Consider the following 13,279-nt stretch of genomic DNA (forward strand, 5'->3'; position numbering starts at 1 on the left):
TGTCTTTTATATACCGAGGTGGAAATTTGTTTTCGAATTTAACAGCGATTGTTTGGTCCACAGAATTGTATTTTCTAATTACGAAGTTCTTGGATGCTAGCCCTTGTCATCAGACAGCAGCGGTAAGTACTTGTGATACTGTTTATAGGTGTATTTTTACGACGTAGTTTTAATGTGTTCTTTAATTTTTCAGGTGTTAAAACAAGAACTTCAGCGCCTGAAGGTTAGTATCACTCACTGTTTTGTCACCCGGTTGACTGTCGAGCTGTAATCGCGCGTGTAGCACGTGGTTTGACAGTCAAAACATTCGGTATGGGGAGGTCACTGACCGAAAATATTTGTCATAAGCCTCGAATAGTTTACCCAGAGTAGTAATTATTAACATTTATTTCAGATACTGCCGAGGCGACTCGATTGGCAAGGAAATGAACATGAACAAACTTTTGGTGAACTGGTAAGTTTACCACCAAACCATTCCAATTTGCTTGCATTTACTTAACTGTGTTACTTGGAGATGGGTTGTAATCAGCTGCATAATTTATCGAGGTTTTTTTTAACTTGCTTGGCAGGTGTGCAAAGCATAGCAGCGAAGGCCCCGTCGTCAACGAAATCAATGAATTTAAACATGATTGTAGACTGATTTGAAGTGTAAACAGTAGCCATTTATTGGTATTTTATAGTGTTGCCTTTTTCTAGTGACCACAGTGCAATTCTCGTGACAACGAAACAAGGATTTATTAGTACCAAGTGAAACAGTAAAAGAAGACTTCGTCGCTGTTAGCCATAAAGAGAAATGCAGTCGCTGGTATAGAACGCGTACTAGTTACGTGATCAACGAGACACAAATTTAATGTTTGTAAACGAATCATACAGTGATTCCGGGCCTGATAGATAATACTTTTACGAGAGGCGAGATTATCATTGCGCAATCATAGAACACTATTTCAGACCCCGTTTTTAGTGTCTTGATAAATGTCACGAACGGTAGAACGTGTTTAGTACTGGAAGATACTTTGTTTACGTATTGTTTAACGGAAATAAGGATGTTTTGTTTTCAGTTTCACAAACATTGTACACTGTATATAGAATATGCTGAAGACCAATGATTCACAGGTCTTCGGATAATGTTTGTGGTGTATACCAACTGTTTAATTGTTACGATTGTAGGGGGTGAGATACAACCCCCCCCCCCCGCCCCGTTCTTTTTTACATACACACATACGAATCCAACTGTTACGTAAAGCAACTGATCTGCATAACTGGCTGTTCATAGTTATAACCGAAGTTTAGTTTATTTATTTATTTGAGATAGTTAATGGTATATAGGCTGCAGGTAGAAAAATCTGTATATACTATTTACGAAAAGGGTTTTTTTCCTTCAAAAACTTGATAATGCTCTGATTACTGATGCTCCATCCATTTCTCTTGCTACCTGTCAATCATTTGTACCCTTTTCCGCTGTGTGGTGTGGTTCCGAGCGACGGTTGAGGCTTAGTGAGTAAATTTCCTGTCTCGTCGTCCGGGTTTACGTTTACCGTAGTTTTTCCAAACTGATGCATACAAATGCCTACATAAATTCTTTAACTACACATTCCTACTGCTTCTCCTCAGTAGGTTCCTTCGATTAATGAGACTTGTTACCTGAATTAACGTCGTTGATGGAGTTTTCTGTTCTCCAAGATTTAGAAAGGCCATAAATATGGTTTTGTTTACATTTTTACAAGTCACATTTCCTTAATGAGACACAGATTCGCCATAATAGACGAAATTGCGTAACAAATTATTTAATTTGGGTTGTTTAGCAAAAAATTGATTTGAGAATTGTTTACTTTTTGCTTAAATTTTTATAACTCAGTTTTTGCGGCAATGAACCTCATGTATGCATGTCTGTTGACACGAAGTCCACTGCACTTCTTCCATAATGAAAGTATGTTACAGGACTAGATTTTTTTTCTTTTGTTCTTAATTGACAATCTGTTTACTTTCCCATACCAGCTGATTCATAATTCAGTAGATAACAGCTGTTTTCTGAACCTGACAGTGAGGAAAAGGCTCATATGTTAAGTAAGCTTATATGTTCATTCTGTGTAAGCCTTGTGGAATTTTACATCAGTTGGTCTGTGATTGTGTTGGTTGGTGGTTGGTTTGGGGAAGGAGACCAGACAGCGAGGTCATCGGTCTCATCGGATTAGGGAAGGACGGGGAAGGAAGTCGGCCGTGCCCTTTGAAAGGAACCATCCCGGCATTTGCCTGGAGCGATTTAGGGAAATCACGGAAAACCTAAATCAGGATGGCCGGACGCGGGATTGAACCGTCGTCTTCCCGAATGCGAGTCCAGTGTCTAACCACTGCGCTACCTCGCTCGGTGTGATTGTGTCACTAAGCATTAGTATAATTGGTAATGCAGTCAGTTACAGTATACAATTAATTTTTGGCAAATAACCTTTTCTTCAGTGATGGAGTGTCAAATTAAAAAAAAGGTATTTTTGCAGTTATAGACTGACTTACCGTTACTATAATTTTCATCTAATATATCATTCCAGGATGTCTAAAAATACAAGACCATATTTTTGTCAATTAATATTTCCTTCAGTTAATTTTCCTAACTAAATCTTCTTATTCTGCACAGTTAATTTTTGCTGAATATTTTTCGCAAGTAGTTACATATCTAAGACAGTAAATAAAGTGTGGTGTGGTGGTGCTAGGCTGTGTCATTGCACTATCATGTCTTCAGATTACATATACTGAGTCCATCATGACAGTTCTTTACTAATCAGGAAAATGTTCTCTTCCTCTCCTTTGGTTGAAACAGAATTTTTCAGTAAGTTGGAGAGCATTATTCCACTAACAGAGTTCATATTAGGAGTTGACCACTTTCTGCCAAACAGAGAACTGAGATGGACCTCTCTAGTTGTTTGCCCCAAATTTTCATCCATGCCTCTCTCCCACACATGTCTTTTATTAAAACTGAATTCCTCAATCAACATAATATTCCTGCTGTCATCATTAAACTTGTAATAGGCCAGATTTCTCTGAGGAAGCAGGATCAATACAGTCATGTGTGTAGTTGATCTTCTGTCATTTATATCAGCTACAATTTTGTGCATGAATTTCACAAGCAATTAAAAGTGTCTTGGAATTCTAGAGGAAAAATGAATCTTTGCCACTGCACTATCTTGCCTTCAAAATGTTTCAGCAAGCGGGATGCACCACTTGAATAAAGCCATACTTTCTATCCATTTTTACCCTATGTGGCAACCAGTTTTTAATGTGTTGTGTGTCTTTTCCTTAGTGTTGAAGATTTCTTGCAGTAACATTTCCAAGAAGGCACTGTAGACCAACTGCACAGGTCAATCACAAGGAATAGTCAGAAGTGCAGAGATAATGTCTACATTTAGTCTGTCTCTGTATGTTACAGAGCATTATTTTGCAACCTCATTTTCAAAGGATGAATTGTTAACCTTCATTTGCTTACTACACACCCAGAGATGAAGAGAAAAAAAAACTCCTGACAAATAAATACATACCTCCAAAATCAAGTTCTCATCTGGAGGATTTATATAGCTTATGACTTAACTCAGTTTTTATTGTTCTCCAGTGCATAAACATATGGGAAACTGAATGATGCTTGTTCTGGTAATAAGCAAACCGTGATCTAACATTTTCATTTGCCATTGTCCGAAATGAGTGTTACCTAATAATGAATGACAATTTTTCTGGGACATACTTCGTGATCTGCATGTTCTCCATCCATCCCCTTTCCCATTGATCTATTTCAGCTGATTATTCTACATTCTTCTGAAGCATGTATTGCATTTCTACACGGCTTTGACTGTGTCAAATATTCCCTGCCAGACTTATTAGTAGATGAGCTACATGCTATAATGGTATGTGTAACATGTCTGTGGATTTTTTTCAGTTTCTGATTAGCAGGAAGTGATATGCAATCCTGGTAGGTTTTTTTAAAAAATATCGTATTATCACATCCATGCTTTGCCATCTATGAGTTCCAGTCTTCCACTACATTTGATTTGACAACACTCCAGTTGTAAAACTCAGTTGTATCTCCATTATTTTCCTACTAGCTTACTTCTAAATGTTTAAACACCGCCAAAACTACGAATGTTTCGTCTACTGCTACCTGATGACAGGGTGAGGAAGTGTAACTCCTGGAAATTTCCTCATTCCACACATTTCAATAAGTAAAATACCAATGTGCCCCAAAGAACATGACATGCTTTTAACTGTTGTTACATTGTCATTTCTGATGCAAGGAAGGGTTTTTAACTGGGCAGTTAAAGGTTGCTTTTTGTTAAAAAAAAATTGCACATATTTTTCGACGTAATCCATATTTAGGTCACGTGCTTTAGCCACAAATATCATTAGACTTGGGAGCAGGTAGAGGTCGGAAATATGAATGAGATGGAGATTCCAACAATTGTGGCTTCAAATCCCTTACTTTTCCCTTTGCCAAATTACGTTTACCTTTAGCTACAGTGTCTTGATGAAATATGATTTTCTTTTGCAATCCAGGTGCCTTGTAACCCATTTTTTCTTCCAGTTGGCCCGAAGACGTTACAAGTGTTCGCTAGTTACTGCTTCTACCTTTGCAGGGTAGTCAGTAAGAACAAATCGTGTGAGATTTGTTTTTCTCCCGGCGTAGACAGTGTTCGAGTAGCTTACGGGAATGCAGCCACCCAACCACCGATATTTCGACAGGATCACACTCTGCCACGAACTCCTCTGCACCTGCTTGCTGCCGTGTTGCCTTGAAAATGGCAGGGTGTACTCCTGTTGAAAATCGGCGGTTGTCGACGACGTCACCCGGCTGTAAATTGTTTTAACAAGAATAAACCATTTTGCCTACCAGAATCTGAATGTAGGCTTTCTAGCACATCAGGTCAACTTCTTTCCTTGTGCTGGGCAACTGGATTGCACCCACTGGAAAGATTTTTTTTTTTTTCCGTGACTTATAAGCGCGGGCCCACGTCTCATCTACTATGACAAAGTGTCAAATAAAATCTAGTGAATCAAATATCCAGACGTAGCTGAGTAACTGGTTTTTAAATTAGCATTTCCTCAGCATCCAATAATGTAACACAAACCTTTGTCGTAGTTAATTCCTCATTAAAAATGTTCTGTATTCATTTTTCCGATTTTGCTGTCTTATATCTCGTACTCACGTCTTCAGTCAACGACTGTTCAATATTTCATTGTGTCCTTTCTCATTGTTCTTATCCATAATTTCATATTTGAGACGTCCTTCCCGTGGATCACCTTCAAGAGGAGTAGGGTCACACTTAAATGTACATTCTCATTCCTTAACTGTTAGAAAATTAAGAAGGTGACTAGTAAGAATCGTTCGCTAACTGTCGAACGGTCTCTGTCGGCGGTATACCGTTCAAAACAAAGACTTTTACAGTGGTAGGTCACTCGAGCTTATGTATAGTAACAAAACAAAAGCTCAGCTGAATTAATACGGCGGAGAAACCGAAATTTTCCGCAAGTCAGCTGACACTTGAGTTATTGCACAGCATGAAACAACATAACGAAACCAAAATTTCGTTGATACAAGCTCGCTTTCCCGACAGAGACCTTGTCGTCTTGCCTTCCCACAATCATTAAGGAACGTCTACAGAGTTAACGCTGGATCAAATTTATCACTTCAAGACGGAGCATCACTATTAACGGAGCAATTATCATTTTTCGTAGCAGGAAGTTGATTATCGTCACGGAGAACTTTTAGAGAAATTCAGAATTATTGTCGATATGGTTTTTGGCACTGAACATGGCTGTCAGTGGATTCGCCCTGGAAGAAGGCTTTTAAACTTGTCATTTGTTACTACCAGCTCTTATTATTATTATTATTATACATCACAGTGCTCGCCTGCCAGTTCGTTCCTTCGCTCACATGGACTAATTAAGAGTTGTTGTTGTTGTCTTCAGTCCTGAGACTGGTTTGATGCAGATCTCCATGCTACTCTATCCTGTGCAAGCTTCTTCATCTCCCAGTACTTACTGCAACCTACATCCTTCTGAATCTGTTTAGTGTATTCATCTCTTGGTCTCCCTCTACGGTTTTTACCCTCCACGCTGCCCTCCAATGCTAAATTTGTGATCCATTGATGCCTCAGAACATGTCCTACCAACCGGTTCCTTCTTCTTGTCAAGTTGTGCCACAAACTTCTCTTCTCCCCAATTCTATTCAATACCTCCTCATTACTTATGTGATCTACCCATCTAATCTTCAGCATTCTTCTGTAGCACCACATTTCGAAAGCTTCTATTCTCTTCTTGTCCAAACTAGTTATCGTCCATGTTTCACTTCCATACATGGCTACACTCCATAAAAATACTTTCAGAAGCGACTTCCTGACATTTAAATCTATACTCGATGTTAACAAATTTCTCTTCTTCAGAAACGATTTCCTTGCCATTGCCAGTCTACATTTTATATCTTCTCTAATTCGACCATCATCCGTTATTTCGCTCCCCAAATAGTAATAACTCATCTACTACTTTAAGTGTCTCATTTCCTAATCTAATTCCCTCAGCAGCACCCGACTTAATTCGACTACATTCCATTATCCTCGTTTCGCTTTTGTTGATGTTCATCTTATATCCTCCTTTCAAGACACTGTCCATTCCGTTCAACTGCTCTTCCATGTCCTTTGCTGTCTCTGACAGAATTACAATGTCATCGGCGAACCTCAATGTTTTTATTTCTTCTCCATGGATTTTAATACCTACTCCGAATTTTTCTTTTGTTTCCTTTACTGCTTGCTCAATATACAGATTGAATAACATCGGAGACAGGCTACAACCCTGTCTCACTCCCTTCCCAACCACTGCTTTACTTTCATACCCCTCGACTTGTATGACTGCCATCTGCTTTCTGTACAAATTGTAAATAGCCTTTCGCTCCCTGTATTTTACCCCTGCCACCTTTAGAATCTGAAAGAGAATATTCCAGTCAATATTGTCAAAAGCTTTCTCTAAGTCTACAAATGCTAGAAATGTAGGTTTGCCTTTCCTCAATCTATTTTCTAAGATAAGTCGTAGGGTCAGTACTGCCTCAAGTGTTCCAACATTTCTGCGGAATCCAAACTGATCTTCGCCGAGGTCGGCTTCTACCAGTTTTTCCATTCGTCTGTAAAGAATTCGCGTTAGTATTTTGCAGCTGTGACTTATTAGACTGATAGTTCGGTAATTTTCACATCTGTCAACACCTGCTTTCTTTGGGATTGGAATTATTATATTCTTATTGAAGTCTGAGGGTATTTCGCCTGTCTCATACATGATGCTCACCAGATGGTAGAGTTTTGTCAGGACTGGCTCTCCCAAGGCTGTCAGCAGTTCCAATGGAATGTTGTCTACTCCTGGGGCCTTGTTTCGTCTCAGGTCTTACAGTGCTCTGTCAAACTCTGCACGCAGTATCGTATCTCCCATTTTATCTTCATCTACATCCTCTTCCATTTCCATAATATTGTCCTCAATTACATCGCCCTTGTATAGACCCTCTATATGCTCCTTCCACCTTTCTGCTTTCCCTTCTTTGCTTAGAACTGGGTTTCCATCTGAGCTCTTGATATTCATACAAGTGGCTCTCTTTTCTCCGAAGGTCTCTTTAATTTTCCTGTAGGCAGTATCTATCTTATCCCTAGTGAGATAAGCCTCTACATCCTTACATTTGTCCTCTAGCCATCCCTGCTTAGCCATTTTGCACTTCCTGTCGATCTCATTTTTGAGACGTTTGTATTCCCTTTTGCCTGCTTCATTTACTGCGTTTTTATATTTTCCTCTTTCATCAATTAAATTCAATATTTCTTCTGGTATCCAAGGATTTCTACTAGCCCTCGTCTTTTTACCTACTTGATCCTCTGCTGCCTTCACTACTTCATCCCTCAGAGCTACTCATTCTTCCTCTGCTGTATTTCTTTCCCCCATTCGTGTCAATTGTTCCCTTATCCTCTCCCTGAAACTCTGTACAGCCTCTGGTTCTTTCAGTTTATCCAGGTCCCATCTCCTTAAATTCCCACCTTTTTGCAGTTTCTTCAGTTTTAATCTACAGTTCATAACCAATAGATTGTGGTCAGAGTCCACATCTGCCCCTGAAAATGTCCTACAATTTAAAACCTGGTTCCTAAATCTCTGTCTTACCATTAGATAATCTATCTGATACCTTCTAGTATTTCCAGGATTCTTCCATGTATACAACCGTCTTTTATGATTCTTGAACCAAGTGTTAGTTATGATTAAGTTATGCTCTGTGCAAAATTCTACCAGACGGCTTCCTCTTTCATTTCTCTCCCACAATCCATATTCACCCACTATGTTTCCTTCTCTCACTTTTCCTACTCTCGAATTCCAGTCACCCACGACTATTAAATTTTCGTCTCCCTTCACTATCTAAATAATTTCTTTTATCTCATCATACATTTCATCAATTTCATCATCATCATCATCTGCAGAGCTAGTTGGCATATAAACTTGTACTACTGTAGTAGGCGTGGGCTTCGTATCTATCATGGCCACAATAATGCGTTCACTATGCTGTTTATAGTAGCTTGCCCGCATTCCTATTTTTTTTATTCATTATTAAACCTACTTCTACATTACCCCTATTTGATTTTGTATTTATAACCCTGTAATCACCTGACCAAAAGTCTTGTTCCTCCTGCCACCGAACTTCACTAATTCCCACTATATCTAACTTCAACCTATCCATTTCCCTTTTTTAAATTTTCTAACCTACCTGCCCGATTAAGTGATCTGACATTCCACACTCCGATCCGTAGAACGCCAGTTTTCTTTCTCCTGATAACGACATCCTCTTAAGTAGTCCCTGCCCGGAGATCCGAATGGGGGACTATTTTACCTCCGGAATATTTTACCCAAGAGGACGCCATCATCATCTAACCATACAGTAAAGCTGCATGCCTTCGGGGAAAATTACGGCTGTAGTTTCCCCTTGCTTTCAGCCGTTCGCAGTACCACCACAGCAAGGCCGTTTTGGTTATGTTACAAGGCCAGATCAGTCAATCATCCAGACTGTTGCCCCTGCAACTACTGAAAAGGCTGCTGTCCCTCTTAAGGAACCACACGTTTGTCTGGTCTCTCAACAGATACCCCTCCGTTGTGGTTGCACCTACGGTACGGCCATCTGTATCGCTGAGGCACGCAAGCCTCTCCACGAACGGCAAGGTCCATGGTTCATGGGGGTAGGAATTAATAGTTACAGTTCCTTTTCGACAGTGTACCGTCAAACAGTGAACGTTATTTGCAATCCGCTCCCTTTCTTGCAACTGAACCGAAGTCACACTCCACGTTAGAGGACAAAAATACCCAAGATTTGTTTACCTTCCACTTCTTGTATTATGAAATAAAAAAGTCGCACGTCGGAGCACGAGTTCACATACTCTTCGCTACTTGAAACACACTTTACGCGTATTTCTACCCAGAACTTTTTCACATCACTCCTCCTTTTTAAACACGTACCGGCCCAATAGATAACGTCTGTAGCGCTCTGAAAGTGTTTACCTACGATGTCGTGTGCTGGGAAGTTGTATCATTAGAAAAGTATTGCCAGATGCAGGAAGATCTGCACATGATAAACTCCGAAGGTTACTTCAGAGGTATGATAGGGTGCTTCATAAACGAGGAGAAGAATTTATTGTACAGTATCACACATCGACTTACAAAAACGGAATTGTTTCCCCGTGTTCAACTGAGTTTCATAAAATCGAGAAATATGATGGGAACTTTAGTCTGCGGCCATGTAAGCCGGGAGCAAAGAGCCGCAAGAGCGCGCTTTGTAGTAGCCTATGCGGTAGATTATAAGGCGAGGGTGGGGATCCATGCGACACACTGCGCGACTCCACCGGAGCAAAGATCGCGTGTTCCCCTCCTCTCTCCCTCCCACCATGGTACTATGTACCACGGTTGCTTGTCATGGGGAAAGCCAAGTGAGGAGGGAATTGATTTAATGAATGTCCATTTTTTTATTTTCGCTGGAATTAAAGAACAGGTACAGAGAACCACTATACAAAATACAGATCTCGAGTTAGTTAAACCATATGTACGTAATACAAGCGTAAAAAACGAAGAAACGTAATTTTAGGCTGCCCTGGGTTTCACTAATATTGTCCGAATGTTGTGTGCGGCAGACTTCGAGCCTTGGCGGAATGATTGCTGAACATGATCCATTCACCATACCCGAGTAAATTGTTTTTGTTGGTGTAAACTGTTTGTATTTTTGTTATACAGCTGTCTTGCAGCTTTTGCTTATCCGGTGCAGTGCCGTAAACGAGGCGCATGACTGCATATTACTCCTGTGAAGAAATTGTCACGGAAGTACCTAACACTGCGAAGCGTGTGTCAGCAATTGTTGAGGAGGCGTGTATCAGTTAGAGCGAACATCACCGAGCTGTTGATGTTTACTGATCCTGCTTTTCTGGCACTCCAAGGGTCATCCATCGGTCGCTTTTTCCATTCATAACACATGCTTTACTTTATACGAGACTGTCCATTCTGTCAATGTCGGCAACAAATATTTTCCGGGCGCTGGCTGATAAAAACTAGAGATTTTAGTGCAGTCACCTGTTCGAACTGAGATAACTTCGTTATGATGGCGTTGGTGTGCAGTTCCTTTATTTGCTACGGTATTCTCTCGCTTTTCTGAGTTGGTTATATTCATCACTGGATAGGCCTTGTCACCGATATGTGTTTTAAAATATCTCGATATAATGTGTAAAGAGTTTCTAGTAAGTGTATAGATGGTGAGGAAAGTGATCGATTCGTCTATAGACGCCGTGATTTTTGCTAAGAGCATTAAATTGTAAGTATACATTATTCCACAAAAATCTGTGCCGATGGGAGACGCCATTTAGGGCGTTTTAGCGATTCTGACGACCCTTGGAGCGCCAGAAAAGCAGGAGCAGTAAGTAAATCTCGAACATAGACAAGCTGTTGTTTCTCCGAAACTAAGCAGTCAAGGAATTAAGGCGATTTTATTTCCAGGTCCACCAACTATTTATCGGCCTTGAACAGATTGTTGCTTTGCAGATATTCTTGCTGTTATAGAACAAACGGGAAATATGGTGTCAGACCTGTTTGAGTTGTCAGCAGTGGTTTCTATTCAGCAATTTTTGTTATGGAAGCATCTCTTATATAGGCAGGAGCAATCATACATTTGTAGTAATTTACTTTCCTCGAAACTCATCAGCAGCTCTCTTTGGGAAATTGAAGCCTGATTTTGAATCACAGCAGAACCCTTTTACACTCCGTCACCACTTCAGATTCTGTTGGGGACGTCTAGCCGCCGTTGGTTTTATGCTCTTCCCTGTGAAAGTCGCAGCTGATGAACCGAGCGTGTAGGCACCGTCGATAAGTTCTAGACGAAGCTGATGATGCCGTGGTGTACGATAAGGTATCGAAGCTGAGTGACTGTTGGAAGCTAAAAGGTGACTTAAACAAAATTTCTAGTTGGGGTGATGAATTGCACCTAACACTAAATGTGGAAAAATGTAGTGTCCGGCTTAGACACAATCAAGTCGTTTAAATATCGGGACATAGCTTTGCAAAGCAATATGAGGTGGTACGAGCATGTGAAAACTGTGGTGGGAAAGGCGAATAGTCGACTTCGGGTTATTTTAGGAAAGAGTGGTTCATCTTTAAGGGAGACCGCATGTAGATCACTGGTGCGACCTATTCTTGAGTGCTGCTCAAGTGTTTGGGATCCGTACCAGATCGGATTGAAGGACGACATCGAAGCAATTCAGAGGCGGGCTGCTAGATTTGTTACTGGTAGGTTCGAACAACATGTAAGTGTATGGAGATGGTTCGGAACTCAAGTGGGAATCCCTGGAGGGAAGGCGACGTTCTTTTCGAGAAACACTATTGAGTAAATGTAGATAACCGGCATTTGAAGTTGACTGCGGAACGAGCCTACTATCGCCAACATACATGGTGCGTAAGGACCACGGAGATAAGATACAATAAATTACGGCTCATACGGAGGCATAGAGGCTCGGTTTTTCCTCACTCTGTTTGTGAGTGGAACAGGAAAGGAAATGCCCAGTAGTGGTACAAGGTACCCTCCTCCAAGCACCGTACGGTGGCTTGCGGAGAATTGTTGGACGTTGATGGTGGTATTTCTACTTACAGTGCCAGAAACTTTTGTGGCAAATCTTTAACAAACCCCCTGAAGAAGGCTCAATAAAACGGTGACTTCAAATACCTTTAAGAATAGTTATATGATGTGGAGTAAAATGTAGAAGTTAATAATTTAAGTACATAGGTGAAATGATACGCGCACTAGACAAAAAATAAATTACCCTTAGGAAACGCAACACCGTTTCCAGCCTTTTTAACTGCCTCATTTCGACGAGGAGGAGAGTCGACAAGTTTCTTCATATTACCAACATCCAGCGGAAGCCACTTCTTTATGCGGGGATGTTGATTGCTACGTTTCCAAATAATCCGACATTTTCTGCGGGGTTAATATCGGGTGGTCTAGCGGGCTGTTCAAGATACTGTAGAGTGCCTGCGTGTTCGTAAAATCATGAACACGAGCGCGCGCGCGCGCGCGCGCGCGCGCGTGTGTGTGTGTGTGTGTGTGTGTGTGTGCGTGTGTGTGTGTGTGCGCGCGCGCGCGCGCGCACCTGTGTCAACATAGCTGTTGTCATCTGGAAGATGTGTCTACAGCAACTCAACTCATCGTGAAGATGTAAAAGAATAAAAGAAGGGGTAACACTCGGTCACCGAGAATGCTGAAATAACTGCCCCAGTTCATATTCATGGTACCGAGCGAGGTGGCGCAGTGGTAGCATACTGGACTCTCATTCGGGAGGACGACGGTTCAATCCCGCGTCCGGCCATCCTGATTTAGGTTTTCCGTGATTTCCCTAAATCGCTCCAGGCAAATGCTGGGATGGTTCCTTTGAAAGGGCACGGCCAACTTCCTTCCCCATCCCTCCCTAATCCGATGAGACCGATGACCTCGCTGTTTGGTCTCTCTCCCCAAACAATCCAATCCACACTCATGGTAACCCGAATGAGCTGGCCCAAGTCATGGTTCGACAAACGCTCCTACAACACTAAACGACCACCTCCGGTCTTCATTACACCCTCCACACATTCCACGTTAAACGAAGCACTGGGCCGTCAGTGCAGTCGACACCTTGCATCACATGAAAAGAGGCAAAATCGCGACTAGTCGGACCACACTACACTCCTCCAGTTAGCTACTACCGAGTTTGTGTTTTGTGGCCAACTGACA

At 41.2% G+C, this 13,279-nt stretch overlaps 1 protein-coding gene across 1 annotated transcript in view; it reads left to right on the forward strand.

Moving 5' to 3' along the window:
- Positions 1 to 13,279, forward strand: part of LOC124555464 (PH-interacting protein) — a 262,681-nt gene that overhangs the window by 546 nt on the left and 248,856 nt on the right. Inside the window, exons 2-4 of the mRNA XM_047129386.1 lie at positions 64 to 122; positions 194 to 223; positions 395 to 454. Of these exons, the coding sequence (XP_046985342.1) occupies positions 64 to 122; positions 194 to 223; positions 395 to 454 (149 nt within the window). The remainder of the gene's footprint in view (positions 1 to 63; positions 123 to 193; positions 224 to 394; positions 455 to 13,279) is intronic.

Source organism: Schistocerca americana, chromosome X, assembly GCF_021461395.2.
Source record: "Schistocerca americana isolate TAMUIC-IGC-003095 chromosome X, iqSchAmer2.1, whole genome shotgun sequence".
In the NCBI taxonomy this organism is placed as follows: Eukaryota; Metazoa; Arthropoda; class Insecta; order Orthoptera; family Acrididae; genus Schistocerca; species Schistocerca americana.